Source organism: Raphanus sativus, chromosome 7, assembly GCF_000801105.2.
Source record: "Raphanus sativus cultivar WK10039 chromosome 7, ASM80110v3, whole genome shotgun sequence".
In the NCBI taxonomy this organism is placed as follows: Eukaryota; Viridiplantae; Streptophyta; class Magnoliopsida; order Brassicales; family Brassicaceae; genus Raphanus; species Raphanus sativus.
The window spans coordinates 5,293,278-5,308,272 of record NC_079517.1 but is presented as its reverse complement, the minus strand read 5'-3'; the positions used below and the strand labels follow the sequence as shown (position 1 = coordinate 5,308,272).

Sequence of the window (14,995 nt, the reverse complement as noted above, 5' to 3'; positions counted from 1 at the left end):
ACATGAATAATGTGGCCAAATGTATGGTTAGTTTGTACATAAGATCATATTTAAGGTTTAGTGATTCTCTCTTTATCTTGCGAGTGTCTTTTGTTCTGCATATCAACTTTTTCTGATAGCTATTATTGATACAAATTGGTGCCGTTCTGCAAACGTTTCTTCTAGCACTTGACACGGCTACACAAACGGGGAAGGCCATGTCTTTATTTTAGAGAAGTAAATATAGATGAGTTGAATTAGCTTTTGATTCTAGATGTTATTATAGATGTAAAAAAATTGAAATGAGTTGCAGATGTTCTAAATAAAAAAACTAACCTTGTAAAGAATCATGGTTGTATACATCTTGTAAATATCAAAATTCATCTTGTTAAGAATCACGGTTGTATACATTTTGTAAATAACAGAATTCACCTTGTAAAGAATCATGGCAGTATGCATCTTGTTAGTAACAAACTCACCAAACTATTCCCATATTAAATATAGTTTTATTGTGTGCCGATGATTTATTACGCTCTTTAGCGTTTAGGTAGGTGGGTCATCTGTTACTGCTTTGTCCTCTATATATAAACCATCTTAGATGCTTCACCATCACACACAACACTTAACACTTTTAATCACAAATCACCCACTGGTCTCTCTCATACCTATCTAACAAAATGGGTTCTTCTTCTACACCTCAAGAAGAGCCTCAACTAGTAGATTCATCTGCCATAGTTCCTTCTCCGTTAGCTCAGGAACCGGACAACGATGTACCGGCGCCGGGAAACCAGTTTGCTGAGTTCGCCGCCGGTTGTTTCTGGGGGGTGGAGCTTGCTTTCCAGAGGATCCCTGGTGTGACAGAGACTGAGGTTGGGTACACTCAGGGGATCTCTCACAATCCTTCTTACAAGGATGTCTGCACCAACACAACGAACCATGCAGAGGTTGTAAGGGTTCAATATGATACCAATGAGTGCACCTATGAGACTCTACTTGATTTGTTCTGGTCTAGGCATGATCCCACCACCTTGAATCGCCAGGTACCAAACTTTTTCTTGTTTTTTTTTTCTTTTGCTATTCTGAATGTTTTGGCTTGTGTTCTTTTCCTCTATCCATGACAATCTTTAGTTCCTTACCGATCTCAAAAATGTTGTAGGGAAAACTTGTGGGAGCTCAGTACAGATCAGGTATATACTTCTACACACCAGAGCAAGAGAAGCTAGCACGTGAATCTCTGGAGACTCAGCAGAAGAAGCTAGAGAAGAAGATTGTGACTGAGATATTACCGGCCAAGAAATTCTACAAAGCTGAGGAATACCATCAGCATTACCTCTCTAAAGGTGGGACGAGTGGCCATGCACAGTCCCCTGCAAAGAGCTGCAAAGACCCTATCAGCTGCTTTGGCTAAGGAAAAGCCTTTGTTCCTCTTCACCCAAAACAGAGGATTCTCTGAGGTTCTGTATCTGTTTGTGTGTGTGTGTGTGTTGATTTTTAAGTCTCAGTTAGTAATAAAGATGCATGTGGGATCATCTCAACTGTGTAAGTGTAACTTGTCTTAGTTTCTAAACTCTGAACTGATGTTTGTTTGAATAATTAGTAAGTACCATCGTTATAACCTAAACCTCTTATTTACTTATGTTTGTGTGTTACGCTTCTCTAGTTTTCTTGAACGGATGCATGGCCTCGAAACCTTGAAGCTGTGCATGGACAGAACCGGTCCTCAGCCAAGCCGGATGAAACATTTGTCTTAAACCTCAAATTTTTTTTAACAAATCATATATAAATAAACGCCCAATTTTATATTAAAAAAATTTTCAGTCCCAAAATTTATAGAATTCTTGTTAAACCGTCTATAGTCTCCGGAATCTCAGGGCCGGCCATTTGCACCTAAACACTATGGAAAGATTGTTGCAACAGCATACAGTGCCGGCTCAATAGGGAGGGCGGGCGGTGCGACCGCCCCGGGTTCGGTTCAAATCCTATAAAATTAGGGGCCTAATTATTTTCATTAGCATATCTGATTTGGATTTGAACAGTATTAAAATGTTGTATCACAAATTTTTCTAGTTAAATTATCAAAAAAATATATGCATGTTCAATGCTCGAATCAAAATATTAAAGAATTTTCACCTACGTTAAAAAATTAACTTACTATTCACACCAAAAAAAAAAAATTAACTTACTATGGGGTCTTTAAAAAAAAATTTGCCCAAGAGCCCCTGTACATATTAAGCCGGCCCTGACAGCATACATACAACTTTTGTCACTAGTGATGTGGTATCACCAACATCTTCAAATTTTTGAGATTTTTAGTGTTTCTGAGGTAATTTTTGTAGGACAGGGTCGTCCATTGGCTGGCCTCTGTTCTATCAGCTGCATGTAACGCTTTTTGAGATAAGGGTTGGAAGAAGAAAGGGCTGCAAAAGGATTAAAGAACATGTTGTACTCACTCTACTGGAATTGTAGCGTAAATAAATTTGAAGTTCAAACTCTCTGATAGTCTGTCTGATGCCAGAGCCTGCTGTTGCCACCATCATCTGTTATGAGAAGTCAAGTCAGAGAGTTAATTTCGTAGTTAATGTTATGTTTTTATTGTACTTCACTATTTTTCACAAAGAACAAATAACTTTCAGCTATTTAAATCAAAATTTTGAATTTTAATACAAAGTTCTTAACAATCTAGATTTTTTTTTATAACAAACTACTATTGGATTACTCAAATTTGAAATGATTTAGATACTTATATCAGAATAGAACAATTAATGTAACAAATCTCTCTATGAAAAGATTTTGCAATCTTAATTGAAGAATCGGAAATTCTAGTATTTGTCTTTGAGATATGAGATATCTCAAAACTTGAGACTCTTTAATATGGCTATCAAATCTTTACAATTTGTTTTAAAGCGTTTACATGACGAATATTGTAGTATATTTTTTATTATCTATCGCAGTATTTCTACTTCCAAATGTATAAAATAGGCTCTCGCCTTTTTAAGTTTCGCATTTCAAAATTCAAAAGAATATTTGATCTCTGACTAAGGAATTTCAAACTTCTAAATTAAATTACTTTTCCATCTTTTTGTCAACTTCTAACTAAAACTCACTTTCACAAAAAAAAAATAACTTCTACCTAAACCTCATCATGTATTTCTTGGTATATTTTCGATGAGTATATTATTGTCTTCAATGCGATTTTTTTGAGAAAGTTGAACGTGATTTCTGTTAATGTTTTCTCTTTTTAAAAAAAATTGTAAAATTTCCAATTTAGATACACATTGTCAACCAAATTACTCGAAAGTCAATTTAAGATATTTTTTGTTTGACAACAGTCAATTTTAAGATTTTGTTTATTTTTTCTTTTTGACAGCTGTTATGAAAATTTATATTCATCATGACGATTGCTACTTTTTTTTCTTATCAGAACAAAAGAAACACGTATACGAAACTAACGGGTAACGCGTATTCACCTAAATTGAGAAATAATGACTTGCTAAAAATTTTGATCGATTTTTTTAATGATTGGCTAAATTGATTGGAATTTACAACTGATGGGGAAAACAATGAGAAACCGTTCCATTTTTCACACTCAGGATTAAAATGTTAGACGTGATATATAATGAGAAAACTAAACAAAGCAGTATCAGCATCGGATTCAATTAATTTTCACAAATAAAAGAATTTCAATATAATTTATAAAAAACAAAAAAAGGAAGGAATTGATACAGTGAATATTGACAACGTGTTGCTCATTATCTCTTTAACGTGTTTAGCACCTTGATCCAGACTCGACACTCAGTCGCCACATGCATGATGTTGCTTCATTGGCGCTAAAATATAACAGCAAGATATTTGGTAACATTAACACCTTTATATTGGGCAAGTCATTTGAATGTACACTTGGATGTCTGCATGTTGATGTGTTTGTGACTTTTGACAACCAAAACTAAAGTTTCGAGTATTATCCCTGCTAGTAGTTGGTTAATGTTTATCTTTGTCTCAAGTAGCCTTAGTTTTTGGCTAAATACATCAACCTGAACCTTATAAGTTTAATGACATCACTATCTTAGTATCTTATCTGAAAGCTGGATGATAATTTTAGTTTGAATATACGCATCGGTAGAGTTTACAAGCAAAGGGAAAGTCAGAACAAACTTAAGGAAGCACTAGTTTGGTGGTTAACCAATTTTATCCGAATGGAAACCAAATCTCTCAAGTTAGCATTATCTTACTGTTTTGAACTTTTGATTAAAAAATAATGCTTATAACCTGTTGACAAAAATAAAATAGAATTAGTGCTTATAAACCGTGGTCAATAACTTTAGATAAAGGAATTATGTTTGATCATTCGTTATGAAAATTCTATTTATTCACCTTTTTCTTAGAACTTATTGAAGTTCTCATTGTAGTTCTCACCAAGTCATCGACGGAACTCATGAGCGTGCGTTGAAGTCCAACCTAACAGGCCTTTGCTTTCTTTCTTTTTTTTTTTGAACAACGATTTCGATTAAATAAAATAAGAGTAATGCAGAGTTTTAAATCCAAAGTGACTAGCCCAACAAACGAGAAAATGAAACAAAAGGGAGAGACGAAGCCTTAAGGGCCCGTTTTGCTAGAAGATCGATATCCCTGTTCTGAGAACGGGGGATGTGATTGTAACCGATCGAATCGAAGCTTGTTGAGAGGGATTTGATGTCTTGAAAGACGCCGTAAATCTCTTTCACTTGATTCTGGGTGGTGATTGCTCTTATGAGCGTTGCGCAGTCGGAGAAGAAGGTAACCGATGAGAGCCCTAGAGCGATCGACTGAGAGAGACTTTCCTGGAGAGCTATCGATTCTGCCATTAGAGGGGATCCTAAGGCCTTTGCTTTCTTTCAATCTTCTGTTTTCAGTTCTATATAAAAATATATATTCCTCCTAATGAGCTTCAATTAATTGTATACTCCCTCCATTTAAAAAAAAATGCATGTTCTAGAGAAAAATTTTGTTTTAAAAAGATACATTTTTACATTTTCAATGCATTTTTTATTAACTAATAATGGAAAATTGTGAACTTCAAAAATATTAATTGCATTTTCTTAAATCCTATTGGTTTAAAAATATAAAAATATAAAATTACAAAAACAATACATTTATTTTAATATGTTTTATTAAAAAGTATGAAAAAAACTAAAACATGTATTATTTTGAAACGAATGGAGTATTACTTACCAAATGACTTTCTTAATCTAAATCGCACCTTGTGTCTCCAATGTGCCAGCCAAAATGGTCCAAATTTAGTGGTTGGCACTAAGAAAGATTTGCAAATAAAAACCACAAAACCATTGGTCAAAGGAAATAATTTCGGTTTGTTTTGTAGTGAGTGAGAACCCAATTTGCCTAACTAATGTAAAAGCAAGCATTAATACATAGATAGATACACATGTCTATCCAGATATACATTATAATTTAATTTATTCTATATAAACACCCCAACCGACAGGCAAATGAGCATACCCACAAAAAAACAATCCATGTAAATAAATAAAAGTATACACATCTCTCTCCAATGGATGATCAAATTCAGAAGATGATTCAAGAACAAGAACCAATGCCTGAGACCATGCCAAATGTTATAACGGCCATGTCATCTCTCCTACAAAGGGTTTCAGAGACAAACGACGATCTGAGCCGTCCGTTATGGGAGCACCAGAGAATCTCAGCTTTCAGTGCATTGACCAAACCTTCTATATCGGTCAGAAGCTATATGGAGAGGATCTTCAAGTACGCAAACTGTAGCGACTCGTGTTACATAGTCGCGTATATATACTTGGATCGGTTCATACAAAAGCAGCCGTTTGTGCCTATTGATTCCTTTAATGTCCATAGGCTTATCATTACCAGCGTCTTGGTCTCTGCTAAATTCATGGATGACATGTAAGTTTTCTCAATATACTATTTTGTATGGTCAATGGTAATCACTTTTCTAAAGCATTATTTGGATTTGATAAACGGTAGGTGCTACAATAACGCATATTATGCAAAAATTGGAGGAATAACCACAGAAGAGATGAACTTGTTAGAGTTGGACTTCTTATTTGGAATTGGATTCCAATTAAATGTGACGTTTTCTACTTACAGCAACTATTGTTCTTCACTACAAAGAGAGATTGTTATGAGGAAGATGTACTCTCCGCTTTCAGAACCTTCTTTCTTGAGTCACAAGAATCTTCTGACGAGTTTGCATGACGAAGATTCACTATCTATTCATCAGAATAAGCAACTCACAACAGCTGTTTGATACATTAGATCATGATTTGATATATGTATTGAATGAAATGTTATAACATTTTTGAAAACTTCAAATTGATTTCCCAATAACTTTTTGAATATTTACAAAATTTCATGGAAATACAAAGTGCAACCGAATTTTGCATTTCCTTATTAACTTTTGAAAAATAATAATAAACGAACAACGAACACTTGTATTTACTGTTTTTGCGCATTTCAAAAACTTGAAGTTTGTATTAATGTAAGTTTTAAGAGCAAGAAAATTTGGTTGTAATTTTGAAAAACATACAGTATAAATACACAAAGTGAATGTATTATTTTTCCAATTCTAAATATTTAGTTAATACTATATATTATGGACGGGGAAATAAAAATCAATAATATCTTTTTATTCAATCTGTCAAATTCAATTGATTTGTTTTCTTTTCCATTTCCGAACCTCAATGCTTTTCAGCAACAATGAAAAAAAAAACAGAGAACTGAAACAGAGTATATAAGGGGAAAGTCCAAAAGACTTAAGCTTCCCAACCACGCAACTGGGTGGCTCGAGCGACACGGTTAACTCCAAGGGTGAAAGCTCCCATACGGAGGTTGCAAGAATGAGTATGGCACATTGACTTGATGTTGTGAAAGGCTCGAGTCATGTACTTCTGCAGCTCCAGGTTCACTTTCTCCTCTTCCCACATGAACCCTTGAATGTTCTGCACCCACTCAAAGTAACTCACCGTCACTCCTCCAGCGTTTGCGTATATATCTGGTAGTATAATCACTCCTTTCTTCGACAGAATCTACAAATAAATCAAAACACACAGATTAGATTTCAAGAGATGAGTCAAGATAAGTGTTGTTATCATCATCATCCTGACCTCATCAGCATCTGGATCGGTTGGATGGTTTGCTGCCTCTATAATGAACTTTGCCTTCACATCTCCAGCATTTTCCCTAACCAGAAAAGTAAAAAGAATCAGAAAGCTGTATCTCTATGGATTTTGATGAGAGACAGAGTTGTTGTTTCCTACTTGTTGAGGACACCACCAAGAGCACAAGGAATGAGAACATCACACTCATGAGGCAGGAGTTGCTCAGAGTCCATAGCGTCTCCACCGCTGAAATCCTTGAGACTACCAGTAGCGTCTTTGTGTTTCAGAAGAGCGTTGATGTCGAGACCTTCAGGGTTTCTCACTGCACCTGTAATGTCGCTCACCGCAACCACTTTCCCACCTTTCTCGTGTATCAGCTTAGCTGCCCATGTTCCAACATTCCCAAAACCCTGTTCTCCCACACACACACATATCACCAACCAAACCTCTCACAACTCATTCTCTGATACTACAAAATCCTAGATGAGGAGATTAGCGTTTTACCTGAACAACAAATGTCAACCCCTGAATCGATTTACCGTACTCAGCGAGAAGAGCTTCAGTAGCGAAGACCACACCGCGTCCAGTGGCAGCTTCCCTACCAAGAGAACCACCAAGATCCTACACCAAAACCGATCCCAACAACTTTAGCAATCAATCACAATCATAACCAAAGAAGCAGCCTTTCTTTCTTACAATGGGCTTTCCGGTGACAACAGCAGGGGAATGACCATGAAACTTGGAGTACTCATCAAGAATCCAAGCCATGGTCTGAGCGTTAGTCCCCATGTCAGGAGCAGGCACATCGGTGTGAATACCAATGAGATCATGAATCTTCTGCGTAAAGACACGTGTAAGACGCTCGAGCTCGCTCAAACTCAAGTCGCGAGGGCTACACCCGATCCCACCTTTAGCTCCACCGTACGGAATGTCAGCAACTGCCGTCTTCCACGTCATCAGCTGAGCTAACGCGTTCACTTCATCCGGATCAACCTTCAAAAAAAAAAAAAGATAAAAATCGAAACTTTAGAAAATCCCCAATCCCTAGATTCAAAACCCTAGATCGCAAAATAAAAAAAGATCTTTTTTTTTTAAGTAGAAGACCTCGGGATGGTATCTGATGCCTCCTTTCATGGGGCCGCGAGCATTGTCGTGTTGAACCCTGAAACCGATGTAGGAGACGAGAGTGCCGTCGTCTTTGGGGATGGTGCACTCCACCTTGATTTCTCTGAACGGGATCATCAGGCTCCTCTCGATCTTCGAATCCAGACCGAGGATCCGAGACGCGTGGCGGAAGTTCCTGTTCGTTGCGGCTAAAGCATTCATGGCTAAAACGCAAATCAAAAGTGATCGGGGAGGAAGAAAGATCCAATCTTGGTTAGAATCACTTTTGATTTTGATAGTTGATGGGGAGGAAGAAAGGAGTCCTATTTATTTGTAGGGGAAGAGAGAGAGAGAAAGTGTGATCATTTCATTTGGATATTTTTGACTTATCTCTCATCATTCATACGTCAGACTGAGACGACGACGAACCAGAGAGAAAACTGTCTTATCCTCGAAAATGACTCTTTTGTCCCTTCCTATTTTATTTGGGCTATTTCTCTTTATTTAGCTTTTTTTTTGCCTATGCTCTTTTTCAAGTCAAACATATATCCAAGATCTCAGTCAAATTTTTCTTTTCTTTTTCTTGATCAACTGATCTCAGTCAAATTTTCCAAAAATATATATACTTGTAAAGAACTAAATATAGAAAATGACAAAAATATGATATGTTTCTAGTGGAAAAATAAATGTATCTATGTTAACCATCCATATTAGGTCTGGGCATCCAAATCCTCGGGTTGTGAAATGGTCTTGTTTGGTCTGGATTTTTCGGATTTTAGAAATTTCGAACTATATAAGTATTTATAATTTTTGGATTGGTTCTGACTGGATCTTGTCGAATCCGGGTCGATTCAGACATATAATTTCAATAATTATAAAATACATGTACTCTTCGAGTATATTTTGGATTTGGATCATTTCGGGTATTTAGTACTCAAAGTACCTAAACTGGATCCGAAAATCCGAAAATATTGGAAAACTCTAAAAATACTTGAAACTCCAAAAATTCCCGAAGAACCACAAAAAACCCGAAAATTTATCCAGAATCAGACTCGAAAACTCAAAAATACTCGGAATTTTATCTGAATATCCGAATTATATTTTCTGAAAATCTAAAATTTTATCTGAACCTAAAATTATATCCAAAAACCAGAACCCAAAACTTTAAAAAATACCTGAAATACCAAAAATATACCCAATCACCCAAATATACGTAATACATACAATAATTTGTCTCTTATCGGTTCTGTTTTCCGAGTTGAAACTCATCATTTAGATAGAAGAAGGGGTACCCGATTGGATCTTGGGTAGGACCTAGACCCGAACCGAGATCCACAGATCCAAAAAAGATCCAACAAATAATTTAGCATGTACCTGGACCCGAATCCAAACCTGTATTTTTGAATCGGTTCCGATTCAGGTCTTCATGTCCGAATAAAATACTCAGACCTAATCCATATATAAACAGAAGATAATAATATTTTTCTGTATCGATTTAAAGATTTTAATTGTCATTTACCTCTTTCGTCTCTCATTCCAAACTGTTATCCATAGTATTTTGTGTGAGAAAAATAGTTGTAAACACAACGATGTCTTTCGTGCTGCACTAGAACTCACCCGAAGAATATGTTACATCACAAAATTGTTGCATTCTATAGCAACATGATGATCGAATGGTTGGGAAGAACCACTTAATTTTTATTTGCTTTAAGCATTATGTTTTAGACCTACAAAAGTTTCCAAACTCTTTCGTGTTATAAACATTTTTTTATAAATAAATTTAATATTTCAATAAAAAATGTTTTAAACAGTGTAATTTTTTTTCATAATAAATGATGTTCTCATTATATTATATAAAATTTATATTACCTAAAATTTGTGATCATTTATAATAAGTGATATTCTCACTATTTTATATAAAATTTATTATTATTTAAAATTTGTGATCATTTACAAATATTACATTGTTTTTATTGTTTGAACTAGTTTTATTTATTATAATTTTAATTTAACCCAGATAAATTGAATAGAAATTATATTATTTTAATATTTGTGCAAAAACTTTAAACATCTACTATCTCAATAGCTATTTGCACAAGTTTTAGCTATTATAATTTTATTGCATATGCTGTGAAATCTGTTGTAGATTGAACTTATTGTACCGAAACGTTGGATGAATATAAGTTAGATGCTGAGCCAAAAAAAAAATCAAACGGCACTATATATAATATATGATCACTAATCTATGTTCATTCGTAGTATTTTCCCGTACATTTTTTTTTTGAAAGAATTTTAAATTTATTCACTTCAAAAAACCTTTATACAACCTAATGCTATTTGGTGTTTAAAACTATAGCTAAAAAACTATAGAGAATAAAGCATTATCTACTCCTAAACCATATTTCCATGGCTTTCTCATATTTACTTCCAGCTCTTTGTCTCAATGAAGATATCCTGTTTCGAATCAGTCTGTCCAGCGAAATAATGATTCGAGAAGGGGGTTGAGGAGTCTCTCCTACTCTTTGGGAGTTCCTCTCAAACCAAATAGCATAGATAGCCGCTTGGAAGCAGTAGCAAAATAGAAAGGATGATGTTTGGTCTTGTAATCCCACCACCAACTTTTGAATCAACATATTCCATTGAGCAGGGATGCCAGAGCCTGCCAGATTCTTTATAATACCTCTCCATACTTCTGCAGAAAAAGCACATTCGAAAAATAGATGGTCTCTGGTTTCAGTTGCAGATTTACAGAGCCAACAAGTAGACAGTGCGTGGGGGTTCCACTGGAGCAACCGATCCCCTGTTGATAATCTGTTATGCGCCACAACCCAAACAAGAAAGGAAAACTTAGGTGTAGCTTCTTTAAACCAAATCCCCTTGAACCAAGTTACACGAGGAGCATGTGATCTTATTAGATTCCCGTACATCACATCACAATAAATCATATTTGTAACACATTCGAATCAATATCTGATGTAGCGGAAGCTACGATAACACGATGAATCCTATTTAGTCCGAGAATACCTAGGATCAAAGTCTTCTTGATTCGTTGAGAACTCTCGAGTTCTAGCCGTAACAAGGAAATAAAAGGTTTCAAACCTCTCTTTATAAAATATCAATATCAATAATCTGAATACAAATCTAGGCATAAAAAGCCTAATTATATGAAAATCAAATAATCTTAAAACTATTAAAATCCTAAAGATAATTATAACAAATTAAGATAAATACCAAAATAAATAATAAATTAGATAAACATAATATTTGGAATATATCCAAATATTCTCTCTACACCAATATCGCATGTGAAACATCACCATTCAGACATGTAATAAAATAATTGGTTTGTTAATATGTGCATCTTAAATTGTACCACACTCTCAGTTATGAATATTGATGTATTTTATTATAGTGCAACCAAAATCACACAAGTCTCTACTCTTCCATTACATACAGAAAGAGAGGACTTTCGAAATAAATTCAAGAAGAAATAATGCATGCAAGACATACATTTATACACATGTATTTTCAGTCAAAAGTATAGAATAATAGTTATGAGATGGGTGTGGTTTAGTAAGTGGGAGGAGGGAGGAGCCACAATGAGCCTTTGATGTAGCCGAGGGTAAGGAAACTGTTAGCTTCGTTTTTGTCAATGTCTTGTGTGTGGGCCACTCTCTTCTCTTTGTGTGATCCTGGTCCCGTACACATGTATTCTCCATAGAACACCGTCCTATCATTCATATATAATATTAAAAGGTGTTATCTTGTCCCATCACAAAATCACACCTGCCTTAAAAACACTTGAACCTATTTAAACCGGTATCTTTAGGATCAACCTATTACAAAGCAGGTAAATCTACTTTGTCTTTAGCAACATCTTCATGTGAGAAATCATAGAATTCCAACTCAAAATAAACTAGTATCAAATGTATTTAGTCATGTCTCTTATACACTAGTGTTGGTTCTTCATAGCTTTCGGTTTGGAATTTCTAACACTGCACAATAAAACATAATCCTATATATTAATAAAATAGACTTACTTGTCATGGGCGCGGTTCTTGTTCTCTTGCCATCCGGTTGGGTTGACGACACTGGACATCTCAGTGTAGGCATAGACGACCTTAGGGTGGCTCATCCATGCCCTACCCAAGTAGATCCCCGTTCCAACTCCAGTAATCTTGCAATGCACGAATGAATACCCATTCTGCTGGTTCTCACTCTGTCGATTGTGTGCTGTGATCACTCTTAATCCATCTCCAACAGCGTGCAATTGCGTGTTCTATAAATATTAAGAAAAAATCTGTCAGTGTAAATATTAATCGTATATTAGTTAATTAAGATCAAACTAATAATTAAAGGTGTGCTTGTACCAAGTACAGGGAAGCTCCTCTTCCGAAGATAAAATCATAGGTTCCCTCGATGTAACAGTCCTTGAAGAAATGGTTGCCTATATCATCACAAAGAGTGTCTTGGAAACCATAGAATCTGCAGTTGTAGAAAGCCGCTTTATCGCCGTTGATCCTCATAGCGAGCGCTTGTCCTTGTGATCCTGCTTTCGGCATTGGAGCAGTATTCTATATACATAGAAAAAACTCATATATATGCATTAGATTAATACTAATAGATATATATATATATAATTTACTAATGAACTTAAATATTCGTACTCTAATGTGTAAGTTGGCTGCCACAAAATATTGGGCCCAGACGATAAGCGTCGCACTCTCCATGGTTCCGAATTTAGAGGCCGTCCCGTCGAAGGTCAAGGTCGTTTCTGCACCAGGTTTACCCATCAATGTAATGAATGGTCGACCTACGTCGATTGTGACTTTCTCACGGTATACACCAGGAGCCAACTTGATGATCACACGCTTTGTGTTCCCTGTCGGAATGCTCTTGATCGCTTCATTTATTGTCTTAAAATCGCCGCCTCCTCCTTGATTCACCTGCATTGAATTTTTATTTTATTATTTCATTGGAATTGATAATATGCATTACGATTTGTGGCCGATAAGGTTGAACTAATAGGAACATCCTAAAACCGTACCAAATGAAACGGCACGAAAACCGATCCTAAGCAAATGTGCCATACGGAACCAAATGGTATCATATTGGGTCAGGTTTTTATATTTCAAAAACAAAAGAACTGAAAACTATAAACCCTATTCAAGTGGAATAATATCTTACGGTAATAATCTGTGGCGATGCTTCAGCTGCATCCAGGGCAGGGTCGAGTGTGCCTCGCCTCGCTGAATAGGGTTGAACGTTGGCCTTGAACCATGCCTCGACTTGGCCTTTGTCTTCTGGAATCGGAGTTATATCGTTGGCGACAACCGCCGGTAAGGCAAAAATAACAAGAAACGCAATCATGGTCAGAAAAATGTAACCCATCTCTTATTTTATTTTTTATTTTTTATTTTTTTAAGATAAAAGAAAGCAAAATAATAATATATATATATGAAAATTGTTATTACTAGTTTTATTAAACTAGTTTTATTAAAAATGGAAGAGATGAAGAAGCCTTGGAAGGAGTTTTATATGCGTTTGGGATCGTCGATTACCGGTAAGATCTCTCTTTTTTACTATTCTCGTTTGTGGTTTGTACTCATTTAGTATTTTTAGCATTTGATTTTCATAAATAGTAATTTCTCACGCACTTGGTGTGCGATTCATGTGGAAATCCTTTTTGTTGAATAAACAATAAATTTATTTGTATTCTCTTCACATAATTAACGTCTATATTGTTCAGTTTAGATTTAATCAATAGACAATTAAGTTAGCTATAGTAAGAATAGTGAATACCTTATTGTTTATTGTATGTTTTACCAGCTGAACATTTCATAAAAGATATCTTTATCTTAACATGCAGTAAAAAATATGTATATATAGTATATCTCTATAATATTATTTGAGAAATGATTTTTATATCTACCGAACTCACGTTAATTTTTAAAATGATTAATTACAATAATAACTTTAATGGATAAATTTATTGTTAAAATATTATTATTGAGATTTTAATTATTTTTTTATCTTTTGTTTCCAAATCACCTTTTTATCAAAAAGGAAATATATTTCATAAATATATAACATTTGTAAAATATGTAATTTAGTAAAACAAATTTCTTTTTATATAACTCAAAAAGGAATTTAATATAAAATAAACTATGTTTAATATAAATATATCAATATGTTTTATATATAAAGCTTGTAATTTAATTAAAAACTTATAAACTAAAAAGGAATGTAATATAAATATATATTATACTTAGTATAAAAATATATTAAAATATATCTAAAATATAAATTAAGAAAAACTAATTATTTTATAGTATATATTAGAAGAAAGTAATATCAAAAAGATAATATATTTAATATATAAACATATAACATTTTATTTTATATTTATAACATTTTCTAATTAAAATAACAATTCCCTTAAATCTCAAATGCACAAAATTATAACTTCTTTTTAAATCACGTTGGTTAAATCAGTTTTCTTATGACATGATAATTTCTAATATCTCTTAGTAAAATAAATACGTCAAATTAGTCAAAAATATATTTTTAAGATATTAAAAAAAAAAATTAGAATTTGGTAACATTTATTAGAAACATTGTGTAGGATATAACTGTTAAAAATATTATTTATAAAAAATTCACTTTACTTAAACATCATAATAACTACATAACTTTATTTTAATCACTTTTAATTTATAATCAATAATTATTTCTAAAATTAAAAAAACTCAACTTAATGATATATGGAATTTCATATCTTTACA

At 34.1% G+C, this 14,995-nt stretch overlaps 4 protein-coding genes across 4 annotated transcripts; 2 read left to right on the top strand and 2 right to left on the bottom strand.

Annotated features, from left to right (window-relative positions):
• Positions 1–533: 533 nt before the first annotated feature.
• LOC108818360 (peptide methionine sulfoxide reductase A2) lies at positions 534–1,597 on the top strand. The gene is made up of 2 exons (XM_018591317.2): positions 534–1,019; positions 1,136–1,597. Exons 1-2 carry the CDS (start codon positions 657–659, stop codon positions 1,385–1,387), a joined length of 615 nt encoding a protein of 204 aa, XP_018446819.1. The 5' UTR covers positions 534–656; the 3' UTR covers positions 1,388–1,597.
• Positions 1,598–5,452: 3,855 nt separating this feature from the next.
• LOC108816268 (cyclin-U4-2) lies at positions 5,453–6,345 on the top strand. Its single transcript, XM_018588846.2, has 2 exons — positions 5,453–5,892; positions 5,974–6,345. Exons 1-2 carry the CDS (start codon positions 5,525–5,527, stop codon positions 6,254–6,256), a joined length of 651 nt encoding a protein of 216 aa, XP_018444348.1. The 5' UTR covers positions 5,453–5,524; the 3' UTR covers positions 6,257–6,345.
• Positions 6,346–6,614: 269 nt separating this feature from the next.
• LOC108814146 (glutamate dehydrogenase 2) lies at positions 6,615–8,619 on the bottom strand. Its single transcript, XM_018586648.2, has 6 exons — positions 8,211–8,619; positions 7,803–8,099; positions 7,611–7,727; positions 7,266–7,516; positions 7,113–7,188; positions 6,615–7,034 (listed from the first exon to the last, which is right to left on the bottom strand). The coding sequence occupies exons 1-6, from the start codon at positions 8,430–8,432 to the stop codon at positions 6,762–6,764; spliced, it is 1,236 nt and encodes a 411-aa protein (XP_018442150.1). The 5' UTR covers positions 8,433–8,619; the 3' UTR covers positions 6,615–6,761.
• Positions 8,620–11,590: 2,971 nt separating this feature from the next.
• Positions 11,591–13,714, bottom strand: LOC108816247 (probable pectinesterase 49). Its single transcript, XM_018588819.2, has 5 exons — positions 13,398–13,714; positions 12,878–13,156; positions 12,581–12,784; positions 12,251–12,489; positions 11,591–11,940 (listed from the first exon to the last, which is right to left on the bottom strand). The coding sequence occupies exons 1-5, from the start codon at positions 13,599–13,601 to the stop codon at positions 11,781–11,783; spliced, it is 1,086 nt and encodes a 361-aa protein (XP_018444321.1). The 5' UTR covers positions 13,602–13,714; the 3' UTR covers positions 11,591–11,780.
• Between the last annotated feature and the right edge of the window lie 1,281 nt (positions 13,715–14,995).